Genomic DNA, 26,969 nt, shown 5'->3' on the forward strand with positions numbered 1-26,969 from the left:
CAGAAACCAGAGGGCCAAGCCCACTAGTATGTGTTTACATTTGAGCAGGGGACAGGAGGATTGAGAATAAGAAAATAAGAATACAAGAGATGACAGTTAGATGATGTGAAAATTAGATGTTGAAAATTGTTCTCTTACTCTCTGGTGCAACTGTAAGCAGCTGTTATTTCTAATGGGTGCCTCTTTGTGTTGCAGCGGTTTCTAGGGGGGGAAGGTGTAAAACAAGAGTTCTATTAGCCTGCTGTGTCAAAACATAATTCACATTTTGAAAAAGGGGTTGGCCATTTATTATGCATTTCCAAATAGAATTCGGAGCAGCTCATTGTACCTTCTTTATACCCTTGTAATGATAGCCATTGAGGGTAAAATGTGGAACTGATCCCAAATCATTTGTCAAAGGCATAAAGCAACCAGTACATGTTAAGGGGCTTTCAATATAGTCTTTCGTACATGTCAACACTAGGGGGCAATGTTGCACAACAAACATATTGTGGCAAAAAGCAGTATGCAAGTTCACAAATCACTTTTAAATAAAATCGGCAAGACAGAGAGGAGATAAAGATGTGTATGCATGTATTGTGAGACCTAATATTGAATCCAGCTCTGGAACTGCTATTGTTAAATTGGGATCAAGCAAAGTTAGAAGATAACTTGAAGTTTGATATTTTTGTGAAGAAAGTCATTCAAAGATCCTGGGTCTTCAAAGACCTGCAGTTCTTATTTTGTTGAGGTTATTGAAAATAGATGAGGATACAATTGCATGGGACATCTGCTCATGCCAATCAAGATGAATATGTTAGAGGGATGTATCGTTAGAAACTGAACCAGTGACAGCAAGCACTCAAACACACATTTTATCTATCTTATAATGAACACAAACTTTTATTTTGAATTCAATGATTATCAAGGAAAATGGTGTATAGAAACTATACATTATTTAAATGAACTGAGGGGAAATACGCACTATCCCTCTTTACACATACATCCTATTGCCATGTCCATATGTATGCAAATTATGCTTTAAACATTTAAAATATGACTCATTCTACATGTGAAGTAAATAAAAGGAATGTTTTATGGAAAAAAGCTGTTTTGTTCATGCCCTGTAAACTCCTACATTAAGTAAGTTAACATTTTGAAACATTACATAAAATGGCATGTGTTTTGCCAATAATTGAATCTAATAATGTCAGTAAATGACTTTTCCTATTTTGCACTGCCTTTTCTTTCTACAGTTAATAATTTCATGGCCATGAACAAAATGATGAAGAGAAGAGGAAATATTTCATTGGCAAGTTAGAGGGAATATTACTGCAAAACAAAACGGTGTGGGGTCAGGAAAGTTTGGATCTAATGTTAATCAGCAAATTCATAAAAATGCTTCATTTACAGTGATGGTGAGTCTAGAGGACCTGATTTGAAAAGAAAAGTGTCAGTCATGACGGTGACTAATTGGACAGATCTCAGCTTTGGTACAGCAGTTTTCATAAGCTGAAACTGGATCTGATCACAGCTGTGGATCAGTCCTTTCCTATCAGCATCTCTTCACCATATTGTGTGATTTGACGCTAAGGTAACATTCTAAATCTCTCTCCTCCAGCTTCCTAAATTGCTTTGCTGAAAACCGATTTCCGCATGCAACTAGGGCCCTGGGTACTGTACTAGTGATTAAGCATCAAATTATCGAAAAATAAAGGAATTCTTAAATAACAAGCCATGTGCTATGTTTTTGTTATAAACTTGCCCGCTTTGCGCTCTTTGTTGGTGGCCCTTACCATATCAGGGAGCTGGATATTAGCTAAACTGTTAATCAGTGACTGGCTCAGGTTGGCCAGCTCATGCAGGAGAGATTCATTTTGCTGTTCAATCACCTTGTTTTCTTCCTCTATCGACTTCAGATTAGTCTCCATTGTGGTAATCTAGAAAGGGGAGGCCAGATCATGAGAAAGTGGTTACCTATTTGGAAAAATGCATCTGCTGCTCATATACCACCTGGCTAGCTCCATCTCGGGCTGCACAAGTGAGAACAACAACCAAGCAAAGGACACACACACACCAAGCTCCAAAATAATAGCCGATACACACTGCCAGGTCAGCATTAATGCCTGGTACAAATGCATCCAAATGGGTTGTAGTTTAACTCTACCAAAGAGAAGGCAGAGGATTGTACTGCTGAGCAGACACAAGAGATGTCTGGTCTGTCTAGTTTTAACTACTTCTCCTCTGTGCTTGGCTGGCTCCGGCTGGCATATCTAAGGAGCTCTTGTGAGTCATTGATTTGCCTCTGTCTCACAGCGCACTGAACTGATATCAAAACTGTTACGCTGTGTGCGTGGACCACAGATGGTTTCTCAGGCACAGATACACACAGAGCATGCACACACACACACACACACACACACACACACACACACACACACACACACACACACACACACACACACACACACACACACACACAAACACATTGAGATGCACAGACAAAAAGACACTTGCTGTCTCAACTCAGCTTCATTCCATTTCAAACGTCTTTGAGAAACAATGTGTGTGTATGTGTATGTGTGTGTGTGTGTGTGTGTGTGGGGGGGGGGGTTGCTCTAGTTTTTTGGCCATGTGAGGCTCTAGTTTTTTGTCAGTGCTCACTCAAAGTGTTGCTGTACAGCACCACAGGGACATTCCACAGTCCCTCGGTTACAGAGGGGGAGCATGAGAGAGTCTGCATTATAATTAGGAATGCCCCACTTTACCATACCTAGAGCAGAAGCTAGCTTCAGAGCAGGTTGAAAATGTACCTACTGAATTAACAATAGCTATGCAAAATCCCACATTAGCCTCTCCTTCGATGGCAACCCCATCTTGCCATGTGTATAGACATGTATAAGAATGCAGGAACTCCTGACTTCATTTAACACTGTTTTGTGTAAGAGTTAAAGGGGGCTACTAACACACTAAAAGTATAGTAAAAGGTTCATGTATCAATGCTAACCTGACAACAGCTAGTACACAAACACAAAAAAACATTCTATCAATAACACTGGTCATATCTGTGGAGTAGGCCTGTTACATATCCTCATAATGAACAAAATATCCTTCAGTAATATTTTACAAACAGTGATTGATAGTTGATTAAACCTCTCAGAATTAACTGAAAATTAAAAAAAATAACCCATTCACACCAACAGACATTTGATGAATGGTTGGCACAAACAAAACATATGTTTCCATATCGATTTTAAAAGGTTTTCATTATTCAATTCTAAAGTGAGAGATGGGAAAGCATTTTCATATATTCATTAAAAGCTTCAAGCAACCACTTGCAAACTCTCTCCCATTCCCAAGTTACAGAGTGGCAGTGCCTTTACCTGTGTTCGGAGTTTGATCATATCTGCCTCCACCTGTGAATTAGATTCACTTAAATCTTTGATTTCTTCATCCAGCTGTTTTATCTCTTCATCATTCTCTAGTCCTACAACAAAAACACACAAGAAAACAAACAATGCACAGTTAAAAATGGCCCCATCAAATGAAACAGTGGAACTGAAGTTGTTATGACATGTAATATGACATTTTGAATGGTTAAAGGATTGTGAATTGTTCTGTTCATGTTAATGATTCTCTTGGCACTTTGTCTTCATCAGCGATTGAGATACCTTTGAATACACAGTAGCTACTCATGAGCACATGCAATCATACATCTCCCTCTGCAATCATAGGTACTAGTTTACTAATCATGCATGACTATCAACAACCCTTTTCAACTTGTATTGGACTGGTGTATTTAATGTTAGAATAGCCTTATAGCACCTTGTCCATTTCTCCCTTTGAGGGGTGAGAATAGCCCCCTAAAAGATGGCTAGCCTAGATGGTAGACTTGTAAGCACCCATAAGGGCTAATTATGAGCCTGATTGCAAGCCAGTGATGATAACCAAGCAATCAGGGCTCCATTGTTTTGGACTGACTGACTGTTCCATAATGTATGCCGGTCCTTGATTGGGAAGTTGCTCTAGACTGGCGCCATTATCTATGTCAACGCATGGCTGACACCATTAGGCACAGGAGCCCGTGATTGGCCCTGTTATATATGCATGCATGCTGCTGATGAGCGCCCCGCACTCAACACTAGTAATGAGGTATGGACGCAGTGGACAGTACCGTTGCTGGGCCGCTGCTTTAGCGTTAACATCTCCACCCCTGACAGTCTGGCTTTCTTCATGGCCGACGTGGCGCGGGGACATCCCGACAGACTGGACAGAGGGAGACAGTTGGGGGGAAACAGAGGAAAGTAAAAAAGACAGACGTAAACTGTGAAATACTGTACCATGCCAATGACACATTTTTTAATCTAGATGTTCTATTAATCTAAGTAATGTTAATCACATTGTTGCTAAATTACATGCTGAATCACATTGTTAATGTTTAAGGGTGATTGCGGTACTGTTGTAGAGCTTTCATCATTTTGCAAAACTCAAAACTCAAAACTTAATATGACCTTTTGTTAGATTTAAACGTGAGATGCAGGCTCTGTCGCCCTATTGGCGGAGTGGTGAGGCCCACCTGCGGTGTGTCAGGAAGCTGCCGCTCACATGCCCCGAGCCGTCACAACCAGGGGTGGGACAGGACATGCCGTCCGTCTTCCCGGCCTTCCACGTGAACTGCGAGCCGTTCATGTAGCCGTCCTTCTGCCGCTTGGCGGCCAGCGGGCATCCCGAAGCGCTGCGGTGCGACGCATACTTCCCCGTCACGTGACCCTGCCCATCACAACCAGGTACCGGACACCTGCAGCAAAGAACAGATAGTTGTCACCAAAACAGCACATTATGATCCGTATAATCGTTGTCACCATCACCATTATCTTGATGATTATTGTGATAATATTACCCGACGTGAGTCTGAGTTGTATCAGCATGGTTGGATTCTCATTAGCTAGAGAGCTCGCAATGCCGTTATGTTCACTTCACACCCTGTGGCTTAGTGCACATCTCATTTTCTCACAAAGCTTTGAACACTTGGAACTTGGAGCACAGGAACCAAGGTGGGGGAAAGGCACCCTTCTACTCATGTGAGTTAAGTCAAAGGTCAACCCCCCCCCCCCACCCCAAGACTTCCAGAAGTAGGTAAAATGGCTGTAGCGGGGCTAAATCAAAACAAATGGCAGGAGTGACCACTTTCCACACAACACCTTACTATTCTGCTTTTGTCAAGAGATTGTCTTTGTACAAAAATGCCCTAATCTCTTTTTTTAAACCGAGTCTGCGGTTGATTACACTACCTGCCGTTAAATTGCCTCTGACATTAGCAGGCCTTAGAGAACAATGGTTAGCTGTAGCAATTGCTTGAGTCTATCAGTGCTCAGTGGGGCTGCTGTTTACGTGTGAGTGTCTGTGTGTGTGTGTGTGTGTGTGTGTGTGTGTGTCTGTGTCTGTGTGTGTGTCTGTGTGTGCGTCTGTGTTGTAAAACCAAGCACTATGTTGATTTTCTCCCCCTAGTGCTGCAGTCCAATCGGAGGGAATAGTGGGGTGTATGAGACAGGTCTGGTGGAGGAAACTTGCCAAATTGCATCAATACAGAAGTGGCAACCCCATGTTATACAAAACTACTTTCCCCATGCGTTTTGAATACTGTACCCTGGTCTCAGATATATATTTCCAGTATAGCAAAATATTCCTGTCTTAAAATAACAGTGAACTTGATGAGAAATCAATTTAATATCCAATACAGTTCTGGAACTACTACAGCAGGACATGGTTTGTCTGTAGCTACAAGCAGAGAAGCGTGCCAAGATCATCGCCTCTCATTTTTGCTTGCTAGTTTAGAGATGTCTCGCGATGAGGTGATGAGGCCAGTCTGAGGCTTGAAGTGCTTGATTTGATTTCCCCTGTAATCACCTGCACTTACCACAGAGGGTTACTCTTGGCACAGGGGGGCAGATAAGCCAAATGAATTGCAGATAGATTTGGTTTAGCCCCCGAGCATGGATACTTTTATGAGTTTATTGGTTTGTGTGGCCCAGATGGGTGTACCTGATTGGTTCCTGGTCCTCTTTGTCTTCTTTGCTGTGTGTTATTTTAATGCCACTCTTCCGTGCCCGGGGACATCCCGATAGACTGATGAGACAAACATCACTGTTTATTCTCTGCTTCTCACAATGGATGAATATTCATACTGCTGAGGGGGACATATTTATCCTTGTGGGACCCAAACAAGCTTGTGTCCTGCTTGGATACTTGTAGTTGCGCTACAAGCCCCTGGAGGGTTAATTCACTAATTCTGTTACTGAGAAAAGAAGTAATAGCTTTTGCACTACATCATCTGGTAGTGCTGATTAATAATAATTACATGCTCAAACGTGTTTTTTTTTTTTACTCTACCTAATCACCTAAATCAAATCAAACAGCAGCAGGGTGCTCATTGAGTTTCATTAAACAATATCTGCACACAATGTGTAATGCAATCATCCAGGCCCCCTCCCTTCAGGTACCCTTGAAAAGGGTGTGGGGTGGGCTGGCTCCACTAGTGACATGATTGATGAGGGACATGTGTTACCTTCTGTGGGAGGCGTAGTTCCCAGTAATATGTCCCGAGCCATCGCAGCCCGGAGTCGGGCACCTGGGGACAGAGGGACATTCAGTTAGTGTCCAGGCTGAAGGACACATCTTAGTCCAGAGGTCGACAGACCCCAGCCCAACCCAACACCTCCACCCATGGTGTTCAGTGCTCTAGATCTGAGAGAACTGCTTCTTTTCCACCATGCTGTCAGCTGCAGCTACATGAAGCAATCACAAACCTGACTTTGGTGAAAGTTTGCAGCCATAGAAACGATGGGAATGGCCTTGAACTTAATTTTTCATTAACATACTACATTTAGAATATCAGACCAATCCAACCTTATGAAATTTACCCAATGTTCCCTTTTTAAACGAACAATCACATTAATTAACATTTAACTTTGAATATCACATAAAACTCAGTTTAAAGATCTCTTGAATGCAATTTTGTCTTTCATATGACTGAGTTCAAATAATCCTGATAAGTTCCCATATCTATTTGTTACAAGGCTGAAAGGAGATGGCAAGGACAAATATGATCTTATCAGGTGGTCTCTGTACATGTGCTGTCAAACATACAGTCTGCTGTGCTTTGGGCCTATGTTGAAATCTGCATCATGCTTTATTGCATGTCTGCCCTTTTATATATAAAACAATTTTATAATAATAGTGCAAGTATTTGTTTTGCCTTACTTGAGTTCTTGTGAGTTGGTGGCCATCATGCTTCGAATGCTTTTGTCAGCTAAAGGACAACCTGAAAGACTGGAAAATATACCAGATCCTGAATGTTAGTGGGAAGCATAAGGGGTAGGCGTATTGATTGAAACACACACATACATACAAACACACGCACATACAAACACACACACACAATACTCACAAACACACATACACACTCCTAGAGGAATGCATCCATTCAGAGAATTGACTGTAAATGTAAAAAAGCCATGGTGAACGTGCGGGGTCATTAGATCTGAAACATTAGTTAACCCTCTGAATAATGTTTAGATGTTTTGAGTTCAGCTCTGTCAGTAAAACAGCATGGCCCAAATCAATGCAAAAGCAATTTGCAATTTATATGCAAAGAGTGTGTTAGCGTAGTGTACTGATTTATTCATTTGATGTGTGTTTGGTTGCTTATTCTCTTGGTGACTACTTATCTAACATCATACTCAAAGGGTTAACATAGAAAAAGCACTCTAGCTATTTGTTCGACAGCATAGTTGAGGTAAGCTGAAAACAATAAATTGAAAATATTGAATCCACCATGAAAAAATGTCACACCTTCTATGTGAGGCGTAATTACCGGTCACGTGACCACTTCCATCACACCCTGGTGTTGGGCATCTGTCTCCAGAAACAAACAATAGATAGAATAAAACCCAAAAGGAAATGAAAGAGTAAGTACGGCTGAAAAAAGTCTCCTCTTTGATTAGTTCTCTTTTTTCATTGTTTCCAGTTTAGCTTCACTGTCTGCAAAAAAAAGTGTATAGATCTGCGCCTATAGGTATCATGTTTGTTGGTCTTGACACCTCCGGGTGTGAGCAGCTGCAACATGAACAGGTTGAATGAGCATGATGTTTTATTACAATAAAGCATCAGAAAAAGGGGGAGAAAAGCACAGAAGCCAAAGCTATGCTAACTGATGAGCCCTAGCTCAAATGAGGAGAAGGCTGCCAGTACATTATGTAGCATACAGAGCATGCCAAGAGTGCTGCGGGCAGAGACAACTGAATCAGTGCGACAGAAAGGAACCGGAGCACAAATGAAGAGGAAGAGGAAAAAAGAAAGAGGGAGAGTTGGGGCATGGTGGAGGAGGAAGAGCAGGAAGAGGAGGAAGGACAGGCCGCGACACCCTCCCTCCTTGCTTACGTTATCAGGTCCTTTTTGCTTTCTTTGCAGGGGGCGAACTTCGGCTTCGGACTCGGGATGTTGACATCGCCGGCATAGGGGCTCTCGTCCAGAATGTCCTGGAAGGGGTCCAGGTCATCAGGCTGCAGTGGGCAGCAGAAGAGGGAGAGAGACAGAGATGGATGGATATTTAAGGCGAAAGGCAGACACAGAGGGATCGAGGGAGGGGGGGGGATTGGACCAAAGAAAGAAAGAAAGACCATGAAAGATTGAGATGGATCGAGACGGAGTCCGAGCATAAAAGACAGATGGAACAAAAAATATGAAGGAAAGAGAGCATGAGAGAGAGAAGGGGGGAATAAGCAGAAAGAGAAAGGAGGAAAAATAATGTTAACATTCTTCCCCAGCCTCAGATTAAGTCGTTAATATGATTTTCTATGTTTATTAGAATTTGATGAGAATATGTGTTTCTCTCCTTCCCTTCGGTTCAGGGGCCGTGTGTGTGAGGTGTGTGAGGTGTGTGGCTGGTGGAGGTGGAGGCGCTGCTGGGATGTGGTCCAGATGGCCTGGAGCCCAAGGCCCTGCAGAGCAGAGATCAGGGGCTGTGCCCGCAGACACATCATTCAGCCCATGCCAGACGTGCGCCCGGCGCTAACCAGGGACTCTGGCACAAATAGAGGCTGGAGCCCTCTAACGCCGTGGACCCCCACATAAACCAGCTCCAGCAGCTCAAACCAATGGCGAGAGGCAGACTGTGTTTCAGGTATGCTGTGTGCATGCATGAAGAACATTTGTGTTGAAGGTTGTATGTGTGAAGCCTAATGGGAGGTATTGAACTGAGATGTGATCTATGCAGCAGTGAGTAAAGATATGTATATGCATTTACATACAATGCAAAGAAATGTGTAGTAATTATTACACTATGTAACCAGACAACCAGATACAAATACTCCAACCAAAGCATACACTCCTCACATAGTGCTTTCTCTCTTTCTCTCTCTCTCACTCACTCTTTCTCTCTCACACACATACATACACACACAAACGTACATGCGCACACATACACACATATACACACACGGCTGCTGCAGCTATCTCAGAGTCTTTTCAGAATCTTTCCGAGCCTTTCGCAAGATGAAACCTGCTGTCAGTGATTCAGTCTTTTCAGTGCCAACGAGGGAAGGGGGTGAGGAAGAGGAGAAGGGAGTCTTCATTAAGCGCAGTCGCATTTCAACTCTGATCTTCAGAGTGAAAATTATCAGCCTTTAAACACATGGTGGCGAAACACACATACGCGCAAGCACACAGAGACAGGTTTTCTCACACATCATCAAAAAGTCACACACTTTATGGCACAATGCTGTGCTTCACACTCAATTTGTATGCAAATAGTAAACCCTCAATTGGCTGTCGAACTGCACCCGTCAATCACCACCACCTTGAAACGCAGGCGTCTGGTAGGAAGTGAGAATTAATCTGTCGATTTTGGCATATTAAGCAGACACGTGGATCTTTTAAGTTAACGCCTTTGTGCCTTTGGATATAGATAGTAGCTTTTAATTTTGAAGTGAGCATTGGAAGGTTGGTGTTGTAACAATACAAACGAAGAATCAAGCAGTTTTGTTGTAGTATATGCCAAGAAAGTCTTTGCAAGGATGAAATGGAAAATAAGAGATTAAATTATTAAAATATTAACACATATCCAGACCTTGACATGCCATACAAAAAGAAAATGCATTCTTACATGGACCACTAGATGGCAGTCTGGTGAAATCACACAATCAGTCTTACTGCAGCCTTGGCTTCAAGCTCATTTTTTGGGATGTTACCGTTATGGTCCTGAAGGACCTTGCCAAATTGATCTCTTATGAATTGGAATATTACACTTCCCGTTTCCTGCACTGCACAATCACCTGAATGCTGAGGACTCTGCTACATACAAACCTCAACACAAGCACACCCACACCAATCATGGCAGCATATGCTCATATGCTACACACACACCTACTCCACCACTATTATACACACAAATCACACAATCACAGGAACCTTGCATGCCGCTGTAAAAAACACACACACACACACACGCAAGTACGCACACAGGCATGCACGCGCACACACACTGACACACACACACACACACACACACACCACACACACATTTGATTCCAGTACAGCAAACATCACTCGGTTTTTACACCACTATCTATTCTATTAATTTAATGAAAGGACAGAAAGGAAAAAAGAAGAAGTCTGAAATGTGTACTGCAAACATAAATAAAAAATGCCCTAAAAATGTTTTCCTACAAAAAGCCCTTGGTCAAAACACACTACTCAGGTGATAAATAATCCAGAAACATTCTGTTGTAAGCTTGAAAACACTTCCTGAATCTGACAAATGATTTTTTTGTCTCAAGCACATACATCTATAGGCACTGCTGACATATATGTATAGTATGGATGAGCGTAATGTATTGAAGTGGGAAATGGCTCGGAACATGTTTTAAACACAACAACAACGATGCAGGATGAAGCACAGAGGAGGGAAAGAAGAGACAGATGTTGAGTTGCATGCTTAAAAATGTTCAGTGACACATGACCGTGTGTGTGTGTGTGTGTGTGTGTGTGTGTGTGTGTTTCTGTATGTTTGTATGGCAAGTTTTGCGCATTAAAATGTATGCCTTTGTGTATTCCTTGCACACTTTGGAGAGGACTCATATCTCTCAGGTGTTTATCACTGTGTGGGGCATTCATGCAATTGCCTGAATACACATGCACTCAAGAGAGAACAATGGCCATGGCAGCTCATTTCAGAGCTCTCTCCTCTAATACCCGCTTGATTGCACTGCGAGAATGTCTCGGCCATTGTTACTTGCCCGTGTGTATAGCACTGGCCATCTCCGTGGGCACGGTCGGCGTGTGTGCATCAATATTTTTGAATGTGAGCTCTGTCCAACTTGACGCAGCTCTCAGCGTGTGGGGACGTGTGTGTGCCTTTCCAGCAGGACACTGGAGGGGACAGTGGGGTGGTGGTGGGGGGGTTGTAGGGGGCAGGCGGGCGGGGGCAGCACCTCTTTGGGGTCGTCTTCGTCGATGCATTTGATCTTGGCGTAGTCGAGGTGCGGGTCCCAGCAGTCGGCCTGGCCCAGGGGGTAGCAGTGGCCGCTGAGCAGGGCCTGGCGGCGGGGCGACATGGGCTCCAGCGGCGTGAGCACGGCACAGCTGCCCTCCCGCTCGCACAGCTGCGGCGGCTGGCCGTGAGGCGGCGGCGGCTCCCTCTGCTGGTGGTGCGGCGCCACTGCCACCGCCTTACTCACGCTCAGGTCCAGCGTGCCGTTCTCATCCAACTCTAAGTCCAAGTTCTACCACAGGGAGAGAGGGAGGAGGAAGGGAGGGATGGGGGGGAAAGGCGTTGTGGGAGGGATAGAAGGATAAACAGATAGACAAGAAGAAAGAGATAGAAAGAGATGATAGCGGGTGAAAGAGATAAAAGACAGAGAGGAATGGGGGGGGCGCATGGGAAGGGGAGGGAAGCAAGTGGAGGGATAGGGGGGAAGAGAGCAAGAGAGAGATGTGAGAGGTCTTCCTCTCTTCTCTCTCTATCTGTCACTCTCTCTCTCTTTTATCCTCCTCTCTGTTCCATCTCAGTAAGGGCTAAAGAATATGTATTTACCGTATATGCGTGTGTGTGTGTGTATGTTCAAAATGCTTGAATTGTGCACGCATGCATGAAGGTGGATTGAAATCTATCACCACTGACACTGTATACATGAAAACATATCAACAAGCACTGAAGACATGGCTGTGGAACACATGAGTAAATGTTGCAGTGATGAGTTGCTAGCATGACTTAGCATCTCCTCTTACATTGACACATAGGAAATGGCACATTGTTTGAAGGGACAGTGACAGTGTAATCTTAAGCACAGTCAACTAAAGCAGCCTGTCATGACGCATCACTCCAAGGCCCCCAGACACACACACACACACACACACACACACACAGACAGACAGACACACGCACACACACAATTTAACTTTGGCTTAAAACCTAAATACTTTACATATAAACCTGATGTTCAGACACAAGGACACAGTTTCCCACAGAGATTTCTGCACGCACATCAATACATAACACATAGACTGCATAGAGTGCTGAGGGCTTGTGTCAGGCTGAACTAGGGTACTGTTGGTTATGTGTGCTCAGGCCAGGAGCAAGACCCAGTTCATGTCAGTAATGAAATTTGAAATAGTTCATTGAGCCCCATTCTCTGCTCTGCATTCCAGTGCACTGCAGAGGAACTGCTCCATCTTGATTGTGATGCATGTGGACAAAAGAGGAGGTGGCTGTGTGTGTGTGTGTGTGTGTGTGTGTGTGTGTGTGTGTGAGAGAGAGAGTGAACGAGATAGAAAGAGTGTGTGAGAGCAAGAGAGAGAATGACAGAGAGTGTGTTTGTGTATGTGTGTGTGTGTGTGTGTGTGTGTGTGTGTGTGTGTACTAGTAGGTTCAGAACAAGCCAAAAACACAGAACAAATAAAATACAGACACAGACACAGGTAAAATAATTAGCACTCTGCATTAAAACACTACCCCCAATCAGATTGACGCTGAAATATAATGATTTTAACAGATGCTTTTATCAATAGTGAAATGAGGACACATGTTTATTAGAGACTAGAATGGGAACTACACCCATGTTGATCACGTTCTAGGAAGAGCATAAAGAGCACATTGAATTGTATAGGAACTATAGGAACTATAATATAGGAATCTATCTCATGTATTTGTGTGTGTGTGTGTGTGTGTGTGTGTGTACATTTTGACCATTTCTCGATTTCCAGCAGAGGGAATCCTCTGCTTTAACTATAATGCTGTGATGCTAATGCTATCATGATGCTGTGCTCCCCAAGGCTGATTTTCTCTCTCTCTCTCTCATTATTACCAAGCTCGAATCTGCATGTATGTCAGTGCGCAGACACACACGCACACACACACACACACAAACACACACACACACAATCAAACAATCACACCACCACAGCCAGGCACTTGGAGGAGAGGTGTGCTTGCCTGCACTCACCAATGGCAGCTGGAAAGCAATTAGCTGGTGAGCTGAGCTAGCAACGGCCAGCCCTGGAGCTGGAGCGACAGCATTACTATCTCAATCAGACCCCCAGCCCAGCACCCACCCCCGCCTGGCACTACCTCTAACACACACACACACATTCATGCACACACACAGCACACACACATACATATAAACACACACACACACACACACACACACACACACACACACACACACATACAAATACAAACACACACACACACACACACACACACACACACACACACACACACACACACACATGCACACACACAGACATACACACACATGCAACCACACACACACACACACACCCACACACATGCACAAACCCACACATACATACACACACACACACTCGCACACGCACACACGCACACACACACACACACACAGACATACACACACATGCAACCACACACACACCCACACACATGCACAAACCCACACATACATACACACACACACACTCGCACACGCACACACGCACACACACACACACAGACACACACAGACACACATGCGCATACACACACACACCACCCCCCCCCACTCCTCCCGGCTCTCCGTCTCCTGCTCACACGCTCACTCCCTTTAATTACAACCTTTCACTGCAGCGGCAGGGGGATGGAGAGAGAGCTTGAACACAGAGAGGCTGAGAGATGGACGGAGTGTGAAAGAGGAGGGGGAGGAGAGAGAGAGAGAGAGAGAGAGAAAGGGACAGACAAGGGGAGAGAATGAGAGAAAATGGAGGCAGAGACATTGCCATAGAGAGCAGACGAGAGAGAACTAGCTGGCTCTTTGGGCATGTGTGGTGTGTGTGTAGGGGTGTGTGTGTGTGTGCGTGTGTGTGTGTGTGTGTGTGTGTGTGTGTGTGTGTGTGTGTGTGTGTGTGTCTGTGCATTTGATACGGTCTCTGTAAAGCTATTTGCAGTGATGCGGAGGAAAAAGCAGATGTGAAATTCTCACATGCATCAAAAGCATTTGGTTGTGCTAATTACAGAGGTAGGGCTATTCAGAAACACGTTCAGTTGCCACCAAATTGGCAGCACGTCTTTGTGTTTTGCCTCTCTGTTCAGTCAGAATAGCATGCATATCATATGACAGACTGTGCGACAGAGGGCGTGACTGTATGTGTGTATGTGTGTGTGTGTGTGTCTGTGTGTGTGTGTGTGTGTGTGTGTGTGTGTGTGTCTGTGTTGTGTTTTGTGCACTCAGTGTTGGAAGAGCCTCTGTGACAAACCTCCTGTGTGTAAGGCATATCCATCAGTTTTAATTAGAGGGAGAGGGCGAAACAAGGAAAAGAGAAGAGAGAGAGAGAGAGACAGAGAGAGAGAGAGAGAGATGAGAGGATGGACAGAGTGGAATGCTGGAGCGATGAAGTAGGCCAGCTGACCCAGACCTATGATGCCCTTGGAAACCCTCAGAGGGAATGACCAAAGAGGTCAGAGAGATGGACAGATATGTAGAGAAAGAGAGAGAAAGAGAGAGAGAGGATGAGAGAGGAGGAGAGATACAGAGTACAGGCAAAAAAACAGCTGACATTCAAATGGAAAGAAAGGAAAAGAGACTGGGAGATGGCATTACACACCAACCAAATGTGGCAACTAACCAAGAGAGAGAGAAAGAAAGACAGAGAACATAAGAGAGTATGTGTGTGCGAGAGAGAGAGAGAGACAGAGAATGAGAGAGTGTGTGTTTGTGTGTGTGTGTGTGTGTTTGTGTGTGTGAGAGAGAGAGTGGGAGAGAAAAAAAAGCTGGATAAATGCACACATGCTGCATGGCAAAGAAGACAGAGTAGGGCCGTCATTTTTCAGAATGAGAAAAGCAAAACTGGAGGAGGTTGAATGTGGAATTTGGAGGTGTTTAATGGATAACGATCTGCCTGCAGGAATGGCTCAGAGCCTCGCCGGCATTACGGCGCAAATGTGCGATGTCGTTCCAACTCGGCCACTGCTGCTACAGCAAGGACGCTTTGCTTTCCATTGTCAGTCCGTCTTTGGCATCCAAGGATGAATTTAGCTGCCAGTCTAAATTCTATTCATCATAAAAGATAAAATATGGGAAGACGGAGCAAAAGAAAGGAAGAAAGAAACCCTTTTTTTCTGCCTCTCTGTCTTTTCTTCCCTCTCTCCGTTCTATAGCTTCGAGCACTTCCGTTCCGTTCGCCCACCACGTCTCTCGCTCCTGCCCGTGGTGCCACGCGCTAAACATCCTCACTCCTCCGCTAGCGCCCGGTCCACTCGCCAGCCCTCCCCTCATTGGCTGAACAGGCCCCTGTTTACAGTGGGAAACACATCGCCGTGGCAACTTTGTCCTCGCCCAATGACATTTCATGCTCTCCGAGAGCCTCCCCCATGTCTTCCCATCATGCCCCTCTCAATATCTTATCTACTGACAGAAAATCAAAAGGGGCCCGACAGAGACGTGTGCATAAAATGCGGCCGTGCCCTTCTGCTTAGCGTGGCTAAAGACCCCCCTACTGCCCTTGCTTATCACTGTTAGCATTTTCTCCGCTTCCTGGCTGACCTTAGTTGTGGGATAGTTCCTCTTTTCAAGCGGTTGTCATGCAATACAGTGACAAATTGGATGTGGTGTGCAGAGGCCCTGTCCTAATAGATACAAACAAATGGCACGCTGTGTTGCTATAGAGTCTGCACCACTGTAATACCAACTCTGGGGGAAAATGAGTAGGCTACATGGTCTCTGATGTACTGAGCTGAAGTCTAATCCAAGTATCTGGTACTATTGTCTCTCACATGACCTGTCAAACAGCCATGAATCATAGTCATTCATTTCAGATTTTTTTCCTTTCATTTTAAATAGATTGTATTTTTCTCCGAAGGACACATCCAACCACTGCTCGTTGACTGTGCTGATCTAATGAGGGGAGAGTAACAAAAGCCTGTGTGTGTTTCCCTGACTTTATGAGGCCCTATCCAGCCTCGATCCTCATCATTTACTAATCAGCCCCAGCCAGACTGCAAAGTCTAAAGAAACACATCAGTTTAATTAAAATGTAGAGGGCTAAATTAGTGCTGTGCACCTCACCCTAGTCACCAGGCGACATGAAAGACCTGGAGTCAGCTTCCAGCACACACACACGCACATAAACACACACACACACACATACACCACACACACACAAACACACACACACACACACACACACACACACACACACACACACACACACACACACACACACACACACAGGCCCTTCACTTCATTACTCCTTTCTACCCCAACTCCCAATCTCCCTCCCTCTACTACCCCCCACCCCCTTCTCCTCTCCCCTCCACCTCTCCTCACCCCCCATCCCCCCGTGGCACCAGACCCCCCCCCCCCCCCCCCCGTGGTGAGTGTGGCGTGCGCAGCGTCTGGGAGACGTACCCGTGGGCAGAGCTCCTGGGGTTTGCCCGCGCCCAGGCTCTGGGGCAGCTCGCGGCAGCGCGTGGACAGGTTGAGAATGGCGGTGGCGGCCATGTGCGCCGCCTCCATGTCGTGCGTGTAGTCGAAGCTGCTCTTGCTGCAGGTGCTGCTGGCGCTGCTGCCCCCACCTCCTCCTCCTCCTCCTCCTCCTCCTCCTCCTCCTCCACCACAACTCAGGCTGCTGCCGCTGCTGCTCGGCGCGTAGCTGCTGGCTGTGCTGCTTGCTGAACTGGACGTCTTGCAGTAGCGCTTGGCTAAGGGGGTCGTGCAAACACACGCACACGCACACACACACACACACACACACACACACACACACACACACACACACACACACACACACACACACACACACACACACACACACACACACACACACATGCATACACATACAAACACAAAGAGAGGAAAAAGGAAGATATTGAGCTGAGCTGAAAGATATTCTGTACTTAAATTCACATTTCACTGTCCACACACACACACACACACACACACACACACACACACAGCCTACAACTCATGGACTTCAGAGAGCGAGCAAAGACAGTCATCTTCCATCTTCTGGGCTCAACAACACTCATTTCCTGTATGTGTTGATGCACGGGCATAATGACCCATTATCACATATGAGATTTGATCTTTATTTTAGTGTCATCATCAAATAGGATTATCTCTTACTTTAGTGGATTGATTTTTAATGTTTCAAATGTTTTGGTGAAGAGAGATGGGGGGGGGGGTAGAGAGAGAGAATAGTGCTTGGAGGCCTGCTGATCAGTGGTCTTGGGGTTGGACAGTATGTACAGTACATGTGTATTCATATATGTCTGTCTGTCTGTCTGTCTGTCTGTCTGTCTGTCTGTCTGTCTCTCTCTCTCTCTCTCTCTCTCTCTCTCTCTCTCTCTCTCTCTCTCTCTCTCTCTCTCTCTGTGTGTGTGTCTTTGTGTGGCACAAAGAGACAATGAGTCTCAGCCACCAGCTGGGCATCAAAGTGGCATGTCCTGCTGTGAACACTGCTGCCAGCTCGCGCACTCTAACCTATTAAAGCTGGGCCAGAGAGCCCCCAGCCAAAGGTAAGAGATGGACGCTCCAGCACTGCAATTAGGCAAGACCTTGACTTTCAGCCACTCTGCCATACATTATGCACCTGGACCATTTCATTTCCATGCATTAGTTTCTGACTTATGAATAGACCGGAGAGGCAAAGGGAAGGTGCACTATGCATATATGATTAGACTATGGGAGTGTATGCTTTGAAAGAAAATCAAAAGGGTGGTTTGTAGTTTGGAGGGGGGGGGGGGGGGGGGCTTTTCTGGCTGCAATTTTATGATGTGATGGAAGGCATTTATGCTAAATGACTTCAGGTGACAACGTGTTTGGCGATGGTTTATTCCTTTTGCAGTGTTATTGGCAGAATGCTACATCACATTTACATTTATTTCCTTAATGGATGGCAGCGTTTTTATCTCCAGCAATGGAATGCATTTTGCTCAGTTCAGCTCATAGTTCATACTAAGGCCCATAGCCTTGGCAGTGTTGCTGCTGAGATCAAACTAAAATGCCAGGATTTTTCATATAGACTTGATGTGTACATTGTGGTCCAAAGTAGCCGATCAATTAACAAAACCGTAACAAACCATTTGATTGTGTGGTGGATCAGAACCATAGACATAGTGCTACGAGCCGTACCATCATATCCTTTGGGGGACGTGTCTCGGCCCTGGACCTTGGGTGCAATGGCCCGTTTTCCGTACACCCCATGGCTGTCGTAGTTGTTGTAGTCGAAGCTGGTCTTGGAGTACTTCTCCAGCTCTTTGGCCAGGTTGGAGCGTGGGGTGGTGGTGGGCACGTTGTGTCCGTACTGAGGGATCTCTAGCTGCTTCACAAAGCACATCGGCCTGGAAGACAAATGAGGGGGGCTGTAGGTCCAAGAGATCAGGGGAAAGTTACAGTGCTACATTCAGAGAGTGAGCATTTCACTGTTGTCAAATACAAACATTTCAAAAACAATGGCAGAAATGGTCTGTTTTAAATATTAAAACTAGAATTCTATTAAAAACTAGATAGCGAGTACAGGATTGATCGTTTAAAAAAGCATACACTACAGTGTGCAAACATTTTGCCAGTATGCATTTTTTTTACTAAAAAAGCTTTCTGAAAGCTTAAAGCTTTTCACTAAAAAAAGCTTTAACCTTTCAGAAATGATACGCTCATGAATGCATGCAAAAAACAAATACATGAAGAAAGCAGCAGAAGTTACCTCAGCACCCTATCTGAGCCTTGGTTCGACTTGCTTCCGTCGCATGACTGGTGCTTCTCGTGGGCTTTGGCCAGCTTCTCTGCCGCTGCAATGGGGCACCCCGAGAGGCTGGAACAGATTGAGAACACTGAGCACCATTTGCCAGAGACGGCTCTCCCTGCACAGGCTCGAGCCTCTCCTTCCCCTCACTAATCCAACCTGACATATCATACCACACAAACTCAAAGAGGAGAACGGGGAAAAAAAGCACCTGGCATGTAGCTGTAATTGTACCTCTGCCTGACGATGAGTGTGCCAGTCAATTGAATCAGACCGAGGAGCCATGTCTACGCTTTTCTTTCTCTTTTAAATAGTACTTTCGGCAACTGTAATGACTGCTCAAGTCCCACGGGGGGAGGAGAGATGCCGGCGGCAAGCACAGGTGGAGTGAGCGTGAGGTGTGAGCCCACACGTGTGTGTGTGTGTGTGTGTGTGTGTGTGTGTGAATGTGAGTGTGAGCGCCTGCGTGTGTGAGAAGCAGGAAGACTTCACGCCAGTCATGCATGATTCTGGTGTATGTGTGTGTGTGTGTATGTGTGTGTGTGTGTGTGTGTGTGTGTGGAGGGGGTCTTTGAGGAGAGCATTCCGCACCTCCCGGGTCTAAAGCACAATGTCCCCCTACTGGGTGTCATGAAGGTGCAAATGGCTGCTGCTAAGACCTGCTTCTCACAACAGCTGCGGTGGGTAACACCTTGTCCTCTGCCACCACCTCGGAGCAAGTGTCTGCTGCACAAGGTGAATGACCGAAACTGCATTTCAATTCCATAAAGCCAGTGATGTGCAGCTCAGTGACAGAGACAAAGGAATTATAGAGTTGCACTGGACACTGAAGTGAAGAAAGGGGACATCGCACACAGGGGCTGAGTAGTTCCAAAAGTGTATTTTAAAAAGCCGAAAAAACAATGTATAGACGTACAAGGAACACTGATGAAGGGCTAGACCCGAAACGTTTATCCCTTGTTTATGTGGCCTGTACATTGTTTTTTCAGCTTTTTAAAATACACTTTTGGAACTACTCAGCCCCTGTGTGCGATCTCCCCTTTCTTCACTTGAGCATTACGTTTTTTGGAGACTATACACACCGGGCGACACCTCAATACTAGACAAAAGGCGCAGACGCCACACTTCACCTTCGCACTGGACACTGACACATACAGGCTGACCAATATGTCTCATGCCAGATCATATCATGTAAAGAGAATGCTAACTTGGTGAAGTACTTTTTAATACATTTTCGATTAGCTATTAGGTGATTAGCTGAAACATTTATCTAAATGGATGTTTGAAGAAATAGCCTACAGTTCTACAAACCTCAGATTCAATCTACATTTAAAAAGGAGGCAATTTTTACTTGGTTCACAATGGATATTTGTTGCTGGTTATTCACATAGAAAATGTTGAAAATAAAACCTACAAATGGTACTATTCAACCAAATCAGATATTGGCTTCCCTGCCGTGGGCCACTCACCTTCTGTGGGAGTTCCTGTTGCTATTGACATGGCCGCGTCCTGTGCAGCCGGGTGTAGGACACTTAAGAACATTTTCATACATTGCAAGAACTTGGCAGCAGACAAGAAAGGGAGTGGAAAATAACTGGTTAGACGCCTGGATATTAGTCATTTTACTTAGTCTGAACAGTGAGAGCAGACAAAGGAGCAAGAGGAAGCTCAGCGCATGCAAAATGCAGACAGAGGGAAGACTAAACACATTCACCACAATGACAGGCAACCAAGGAGCCACTGCGTCGTCTCATCTGCACCTTCACCCTACTTATTCTCTCCCTCCTAACATTCGTCTTTTCCTTGCCCTTCACCAGTCTGAGCAAACAGTCTGCTCAGGTTAAATATACACAGTAAAACTATTTTATAGTTTACACAAGCACCATATTTCAAATATGGACACAACAAACACAATGCAGCCTCCATCAGCAAGAAAAATCCAATGGATCATGGATGACAGGCAGGTAGTCTCCCTGTCCACTGGACGATAATAGGCCTTGGCCTTCCATACCTTTTTACCATAGCAACAAACTACCCTTGTCTTAAATCCACATGGGCACCAATTAGGTTAATGATCTCCGGAAGTGCGGGAGGACACATGAGGTGCAAAGGAGTGTGGGTAGCAGAGCCTTGGCGAGCACACTCCACTTGTTGGCTTCATCATTATCACCTCCTTAAACCCTAACCCACATCTCTCAGCTCACCGACACATTAATTACAACACATACTTCTAATTGGACGAGATGGGCTACCTCAACAAGCAGTCCGTGCGCATTTCAACCAAACACAGCAGATGTTGCACGGTGATTGCAAGCAGGAAAAGAAGAACATGTTGTGCCTCTCACACACAGATGAGCACTGTTTAATGGCAGTAATAATGAATTTCATTAGGAAACTTCATTTTAAGCTTTCAGGTTTTTGTGTCTCTCTCCTTCGAATGCAAATCGTTTTGATTACACAAAAAGAGGAACATAATTTGATGTGTATCCATTCAGCAGATAGGTGTGTGGAATGAGCAGAATAGCTAATTTAAAACTAATTTGCCAGAGAGTGTCCTTAAAAAAATTGGATACTAAAAAACGAACGCTGTGGTGTCAATAACACCTCGTCCCCCCATGTGTGTCGACGTAAGGGAGGTCTCTACAGCGGGTCACCTCTGCAGGCAGCCCATTGTGTGCAAATACGCCTGTGCCTCTGACGGGGTCCTTTCTGGCCGGGCTATTGACCACAAATCGACAGGAGGAAACTTGGTCGGGAGCTGCTCCATTGCAGATAATGCATTTTTAAGCAGAGACCTGTCGATATCCCAGCCACCCTCAACAGGTCACCTTTCAGTGGCAACAGAGCTGCCACAGTGATCCAGAAGGGCAAAGGACTGGGGAGCTGCTGCTTTATGTGTGTGTGTGTGTGCATGTATGTGTGCACATCAGTGAGTTCTCAATGCATCTAACGGATTGATTCTGCTTGGGTAAGGCACACTTCTGATCATGAAATCATAGTAAATGAATTCTTAAAGAATGTTTAAATGCGTTGTTTAATATTTCATAGAACACGGATAAACTTCATGATAATGTGTGAAAAAAAAGATTAAAGAAGCAATAAATTGAAGTGTTTCCTTTGAAGAAAAAAAAAAGAAAATTTGAAATACGTTCTGTGTGCAACATTTTATCTCTATTTCAGCGTTGGCCATATGGTCCAAGGTTAAAGTTTGCCCTCTCCATCTGAACACCCACTAGTGTCCAATCACACAGCAGTTCAGTGGCCTCGCCAATTTTACCATGGCCCTTCTGACATCTGGGCACTTTACAAGAAAATCTTTTATGCTAACTAATTCCTAGGCTGTCATTTAAACAGTCACTTCCTTTGATTGCAGTCTGGGTCATTTAGGACCATAACGACGGATTCTTTCTTTGGGGTAATGAAACGTGTAAAATTCGGTTTATTGGGAGATTTACACAAGGTGAATGAGACTGAATGACGGAGGAGGGTTGTGCGCTGTGGCAAACTGCACACCCCTTAGTGTAAAAAACGAATGTTTATGGCCTCAGTGGCAGCTACAACACACAAACCATCTATAATTTGGATTTATTCAAGGGAAATTTAATTGGGCAAATAAAACGCGGAGAATGAGCGAACGCATATTGTGTCGGAGGTCTCCTCAATCTTGGTCAATAGCAAACACATTCAAACTTTGACAACTGATTTCATGGGTCTCACAAAGCAGCTCAACCTGAAGAAATGTGAGAAAGCGTGCCTGTTCTCACATTATGAGCTCACTGGTTGCTGGTTGGATGCCTCACTGCTATTCCTGTCTGAGCTGAGCAGCTGGTTCAGAAAGACAAAGAACATGCACACAACTGGTCATGCAACAAAGTCAAACACAACCACCAAGCAGTGGATGCACATAATAAAAGATCTGAGTAATTTGTACAATAATCTCTGTTTTTATTAGAGACAGAGTAGAGGACCTGTTACTGTAGATGTCAGCCACAATCCAATTAAATGAAAGGAAAAAAAGTTTTCATCAGAATCTCCTAGCAGCCATTTCAACATGTTCCCTCTGAACAACTATGGACGTCCAATCATAGAACCTCTACCATTTTATGTTTTATTATGGCCCTCATTAACACACAAACCATGCACTCACATCAGGGCATGCAAAACAGCTGATCAAAACCACCACGCTGAGTGACTGCAGGATCCAAAAGGATCCAAGTACAAGAACACGTTGCCATGCAGCATGCAACACTGTCACGAGGAACACTGTGGACAGTTAGTGGACTCTCCTACGTCATGCCACAGCAGAGACACCTGCAGGGTTGGAGTACTCACTTTCTGGTGGCACCCTGTCTTTGTGAGGACACCCCGACAGGCTTCGGTGATGGGGGTAAAGACCAGTCACATGACCCGTCCCATCGCACCCAGGCGTCGGGCACCGGCTCTCCTTCTTGTCTGAGCGGGAAGAATCTGAGTGCCAACGTGCACGCACACACACACAGACACACAAACACAGGGAAAGAAAGAGCAAGAGAAAATGAACCAGTCATTACCATGGCAACTAATGGTGGGAATCTTGGCGGTAATGTGTATTTCTAGCCAAGGGTCAGAGGTGGTGAAATACAAAAAAATGAAAATATGAATTCTATTTTATAGATTCAACACCACCCCCAAACATATGTACACTCAATAAAATATGTATGGTGTGGAACTGTGGATATTTTAGATTAGTAGTTTTTTTTACCAAACTCTTACTGTATACATGAAGACATTTAAGTATATATTTAACAACAAAACACCCAATTCATAACCCATAATCACATCTAATCTAAGTTGCCCTAAGGTGCAGCAAAAATGTTCCATATAGTAATATAGTTCCATAGAATAGTATATACAATCACACTTCAGTTTGCATCAGTTGCACAAAGGTATGACTTACAGTACATTTTCCCAATGGACCATACAAAACCAAACTGCCTTATTTACATACATATAGCATGATGATTAACATACACACATCTGATGCAGAAATATCGGGCTTGCATTCCTCAGCACTGTGACTAGTTTCTAGCTGAACATGATTATACAAAGATCTCTGGACATGATTGCACTTCCAAAAACCCATCCTCCAAACATGCTCATACTTGGTACCGATCTCTCCACAGTTTAGCCAGTACGGCTCTCTCCCTGTGAGTACAAATGAATGGACTTTCAGAAGGCAGGCGACATCCATTCATATGTGCATCACGCATGTGACCAGGTCGTCCTCCTTTACAAGTGCAAATCCGCTGCACTTTTAAAAATCATCACCTTCATCACTGAGCCATGAGGCAGACCCTTCACCGCCTGATCAGAATTCCTCTGTGCGCAACACACTATTGATTTAGCAGCCAAGGAGAGGAGCGGAAAACTGGGCACGGCCACTCATAAAAGGCCAAAATGACAGGCAGGCCGCTCTGAGGCTCATCTGCTGATGACAATAAGAAAAGAGAGAGAGGTGAAGGAGATGCAGTGATAAAACGAGCAAGAGAGGGGGAGAGAGAGATGCAAAGAGAAAGAAGTGGAAGGAATGATGGAGGGAGAGAAAGAAAGACAGTGAAAGAGAGCAAGGTTGAAAGAGGAAGAGAGAAAGGGGTTCTCAGATACGCTGTGCCATGGAGACCACTGATTAAAATTTTAACGGTGGTGTAACTTGGTACCTGGCATCCTTGAGCCTGGTATCCCAATATGCCCAGAGTCAAAGAGAAAGAGAGAACGCTAGAGGGGGAGTGGGAGGGGATACACAGACTTAATTGGAAAGTCGAATGCCAACCTCTGAAGGTGAAAGTGAATGAGAGACAGCCAGTGAGCTCTGGGGACAATAATGTATGTGTGATTAGTATATGCATGTGAATACACAGCATTTATGCAAGTGTTTACCTATGTATGTGGTGTTTTATACGATACTCAGGATATTTGTATTCAGAGTAGGTTATTCTTCTCAAACTATTACAGACTTAATCTTTTGTGTCAGATAAATTAGGGATGTGGGTTTTTGGATATGGCCTTAGTGTACATTTTGGTATATTTTGTACAAGGAAATAAGATAAATCTCTTTTTGCTTGTCACAGTACCGTTAAAATGAGAGCATTGAAAAACTACTGTAAGGAAGCTTTCATTGACTCCCTTAGCAAAAGGACTGGTCACAGGTCATACACCGTAATGATGATGAAAAGGGATATTTTAGTGAGAAGATCAGAAAACAAGAATAACCCACAAGATCTCTGAAAGACACTAGGGTACAATTTGGGTACAGCAATAAACCATAGACCAAATCAGTCAACCTCAGCTTAGATATTGGTGGCGAAAAGACAAAGCAGAGGGGGTTGATGGTTTGAACACCTATTTCACATCCATTGCCAAAACTCTGGTTGATAAGTTGCCAACTGCCACAGGGTTCTTTGGAGAGACACATGTTCAACAGTTCTATCTAAAGGCGGTTAAAGCTATTGCATTTTCTTTTAGGAAAGTGTGTGAGGTTGTGGTGTTAAAGAAACTCAAAGAACTTGATCTATCCAAGGCAACCAGTGTAGATAACATACCAAGCTAGGTTTTTGAAGCACAGGGCTGAAATTATCTCGCCATGTGTCATGGGCCATATTGTGGAAAGTTCCCCTGTGAGCTGAAACTAGCTAGAGCAATTCCACTGTTCAAAAAAGGTAACAAACTGGTTTAATGTGCATTTAAGTCATTGAAAAAAATGAAAAAAAAAAAATCAAATATACACAAGGAGAGGTGTTACGTTTCCTGTGATTTACCACAGTGGCCAATCAACAGCTGAGCCTTAAGATTACACAGCATGACATGGGATAGGCCTACTACTACAACAACAATAGCAACAACAATGAACCAAAGCAGCAAACAGAAAATCACCAACAACAGCCTTGTGTACAACAACTAAACCTCGCTAGCAAGTGCTAATGCCCCGTTGGGCTCTAGGCAAAGCTAATTGCCCAGAAAAAGAAACCGAAGCAGGAACAAACATCTAGCATCTACAAACTAGCAAGTGCTGGCCCCGTTGATGCAGGCTCTAAGCAAAACGAGCAGCTTATTTATAATGTGATGTGGGACACAACAACAACAAATATGAACCAAAGTTGCAAACACACACAAAAGTCAGCCTCTGTGCGCAACACGTAGGCTTCACTGGAAAGTGCTTATACCCCATTGATGCGGGCTCTAAGCCAAGCTAGCAGCCTAATCGCCCTCAAAAAAGAAAAGAACCAAAGCAGGAACAAACATCACCAACACCAGAACAGCCTTCAAGAGCATTTCACTGGGGTTTTCAAGTGGGCACCCTCCTTCGGTGTTTCGTTGGATTAGGCCCATGAAAGCTCCAGAAGCTCCCTGTCCACTCTGATGATGTGTTCTCTATCAACAAATGGTAACAATGGTCCGCAGTATAATCAGCCAAAACACCTTGATGTGGGCATCAATAACTATCACACTATTTGACACATCAACTCTCATTATGACATGACTTCAAGTAGTCTGTGAGCGCCTCAACCATATCCATTGGCTTGCCTTTTCAGCAGTCTCAGATAGCTGTTTTAAAGCTCCTTTCAGTGACCGTTCTCGGAAACCAAAATCCAGCAGCAGTGTTGTGGCTGACTTTGCTACAAAACCTCCAACGCCTATTTCCACTGGACTTATGTGTGCTTACCAGCCACATTCTCTTACTTCTACCACCAGATCTGCAT

General features: G+C 44.6%; 1 protein-coding gene across 1 annotated transcript in view; it reads right to left on the reverse strand.

The window, feature by feature from the left end:
- Window positions 1-26,969, reverse strand: part of myt1lb (myelin transcription factor 1-like, b) — a 56,805-nt gene that overhangs the window by 1,382 nt on the left and 28,454 nt on the right. Inside the window, exons 10-26 of the mRNA XM_076300032.1 lie at window positions 23,566-23,700; window positions 20,703-20,793; window positions 19,195-19,302; window positions 18,624-18,832; window positions 17,105-17,191; window positions 16,899-17,065; window positions 11,697-11,759; window positions 11,469-11,630; window positions 9,408-9,416; window positions 8,419-8,540; window positions 7,240-7,308; window positions 6,545-6,607; window positions 6,022-6,105; window positions 4,556-4,777; window positions 4,154-4,245; window positions 3,363-3,466; window positions 1,776-1,919 (exon numbers count right to left, since the gene is read on the reverse strand). Coding sequence (XP_076156147.1) covers window positions 1,776-1,919; window positions 3,363-3,466; window positions 4,154-4,245; window positions 4,556-4,777; window positions 6,022-6,105; window positions 6,545-6,607; window positions 7,240-7,308; window positions 8,419-8,540; window positions 9,408-9,416; window positions 11,469-11,630; window positions 11,697-11,759; window positions 16,899-17,065; window positions 17,105-17,191; window positions 18,624-18,832; window positions 19,195-19,302; window positions 20,703-20,793; window positions 23,566-23,700 — 1,931 coding nt within the window. The remainder of the gene's footprint in view (window positions 1-1,775; window positions 1,920-3,362; window positions 3,467-4,153; window positions 4,246-4,555; window positions 4,778-6,021; window positions 6,106-6,544; window positions 6,608-7,239; window positions 7,309-8,418; window positions 8,541-9,407; window positions 9,417-11,468; window positions 11,631-11,696; window positions 11,760-16,898; window positions 17,066-17,104; window positions 17,192-18,623; window positions 18,833-19,194; window positions 19,303-20,702; window positions 20,794-23,565; window positions 23,701-26,969) is intronic.

The sequence above is a fragment of the Alosa pseudoharengus genome, unplaced genomic scaffold, assembly GCF_046254945.1.
Source record: "Alosa pseudoharengus isolate Yale_2024_CS ecotype anadromous, Long Island Sound unplaced genomic scaffold, YU_APseudo_1.1 YU_APseudo_1.1_scf_22, whole genome shotgun sequence".
NCBI lineage: Eukaryota > Metazoa > Chordata > Actinopteri > Clupeiformes > Clupeidae > Alosa > Alosa pseudoharengus.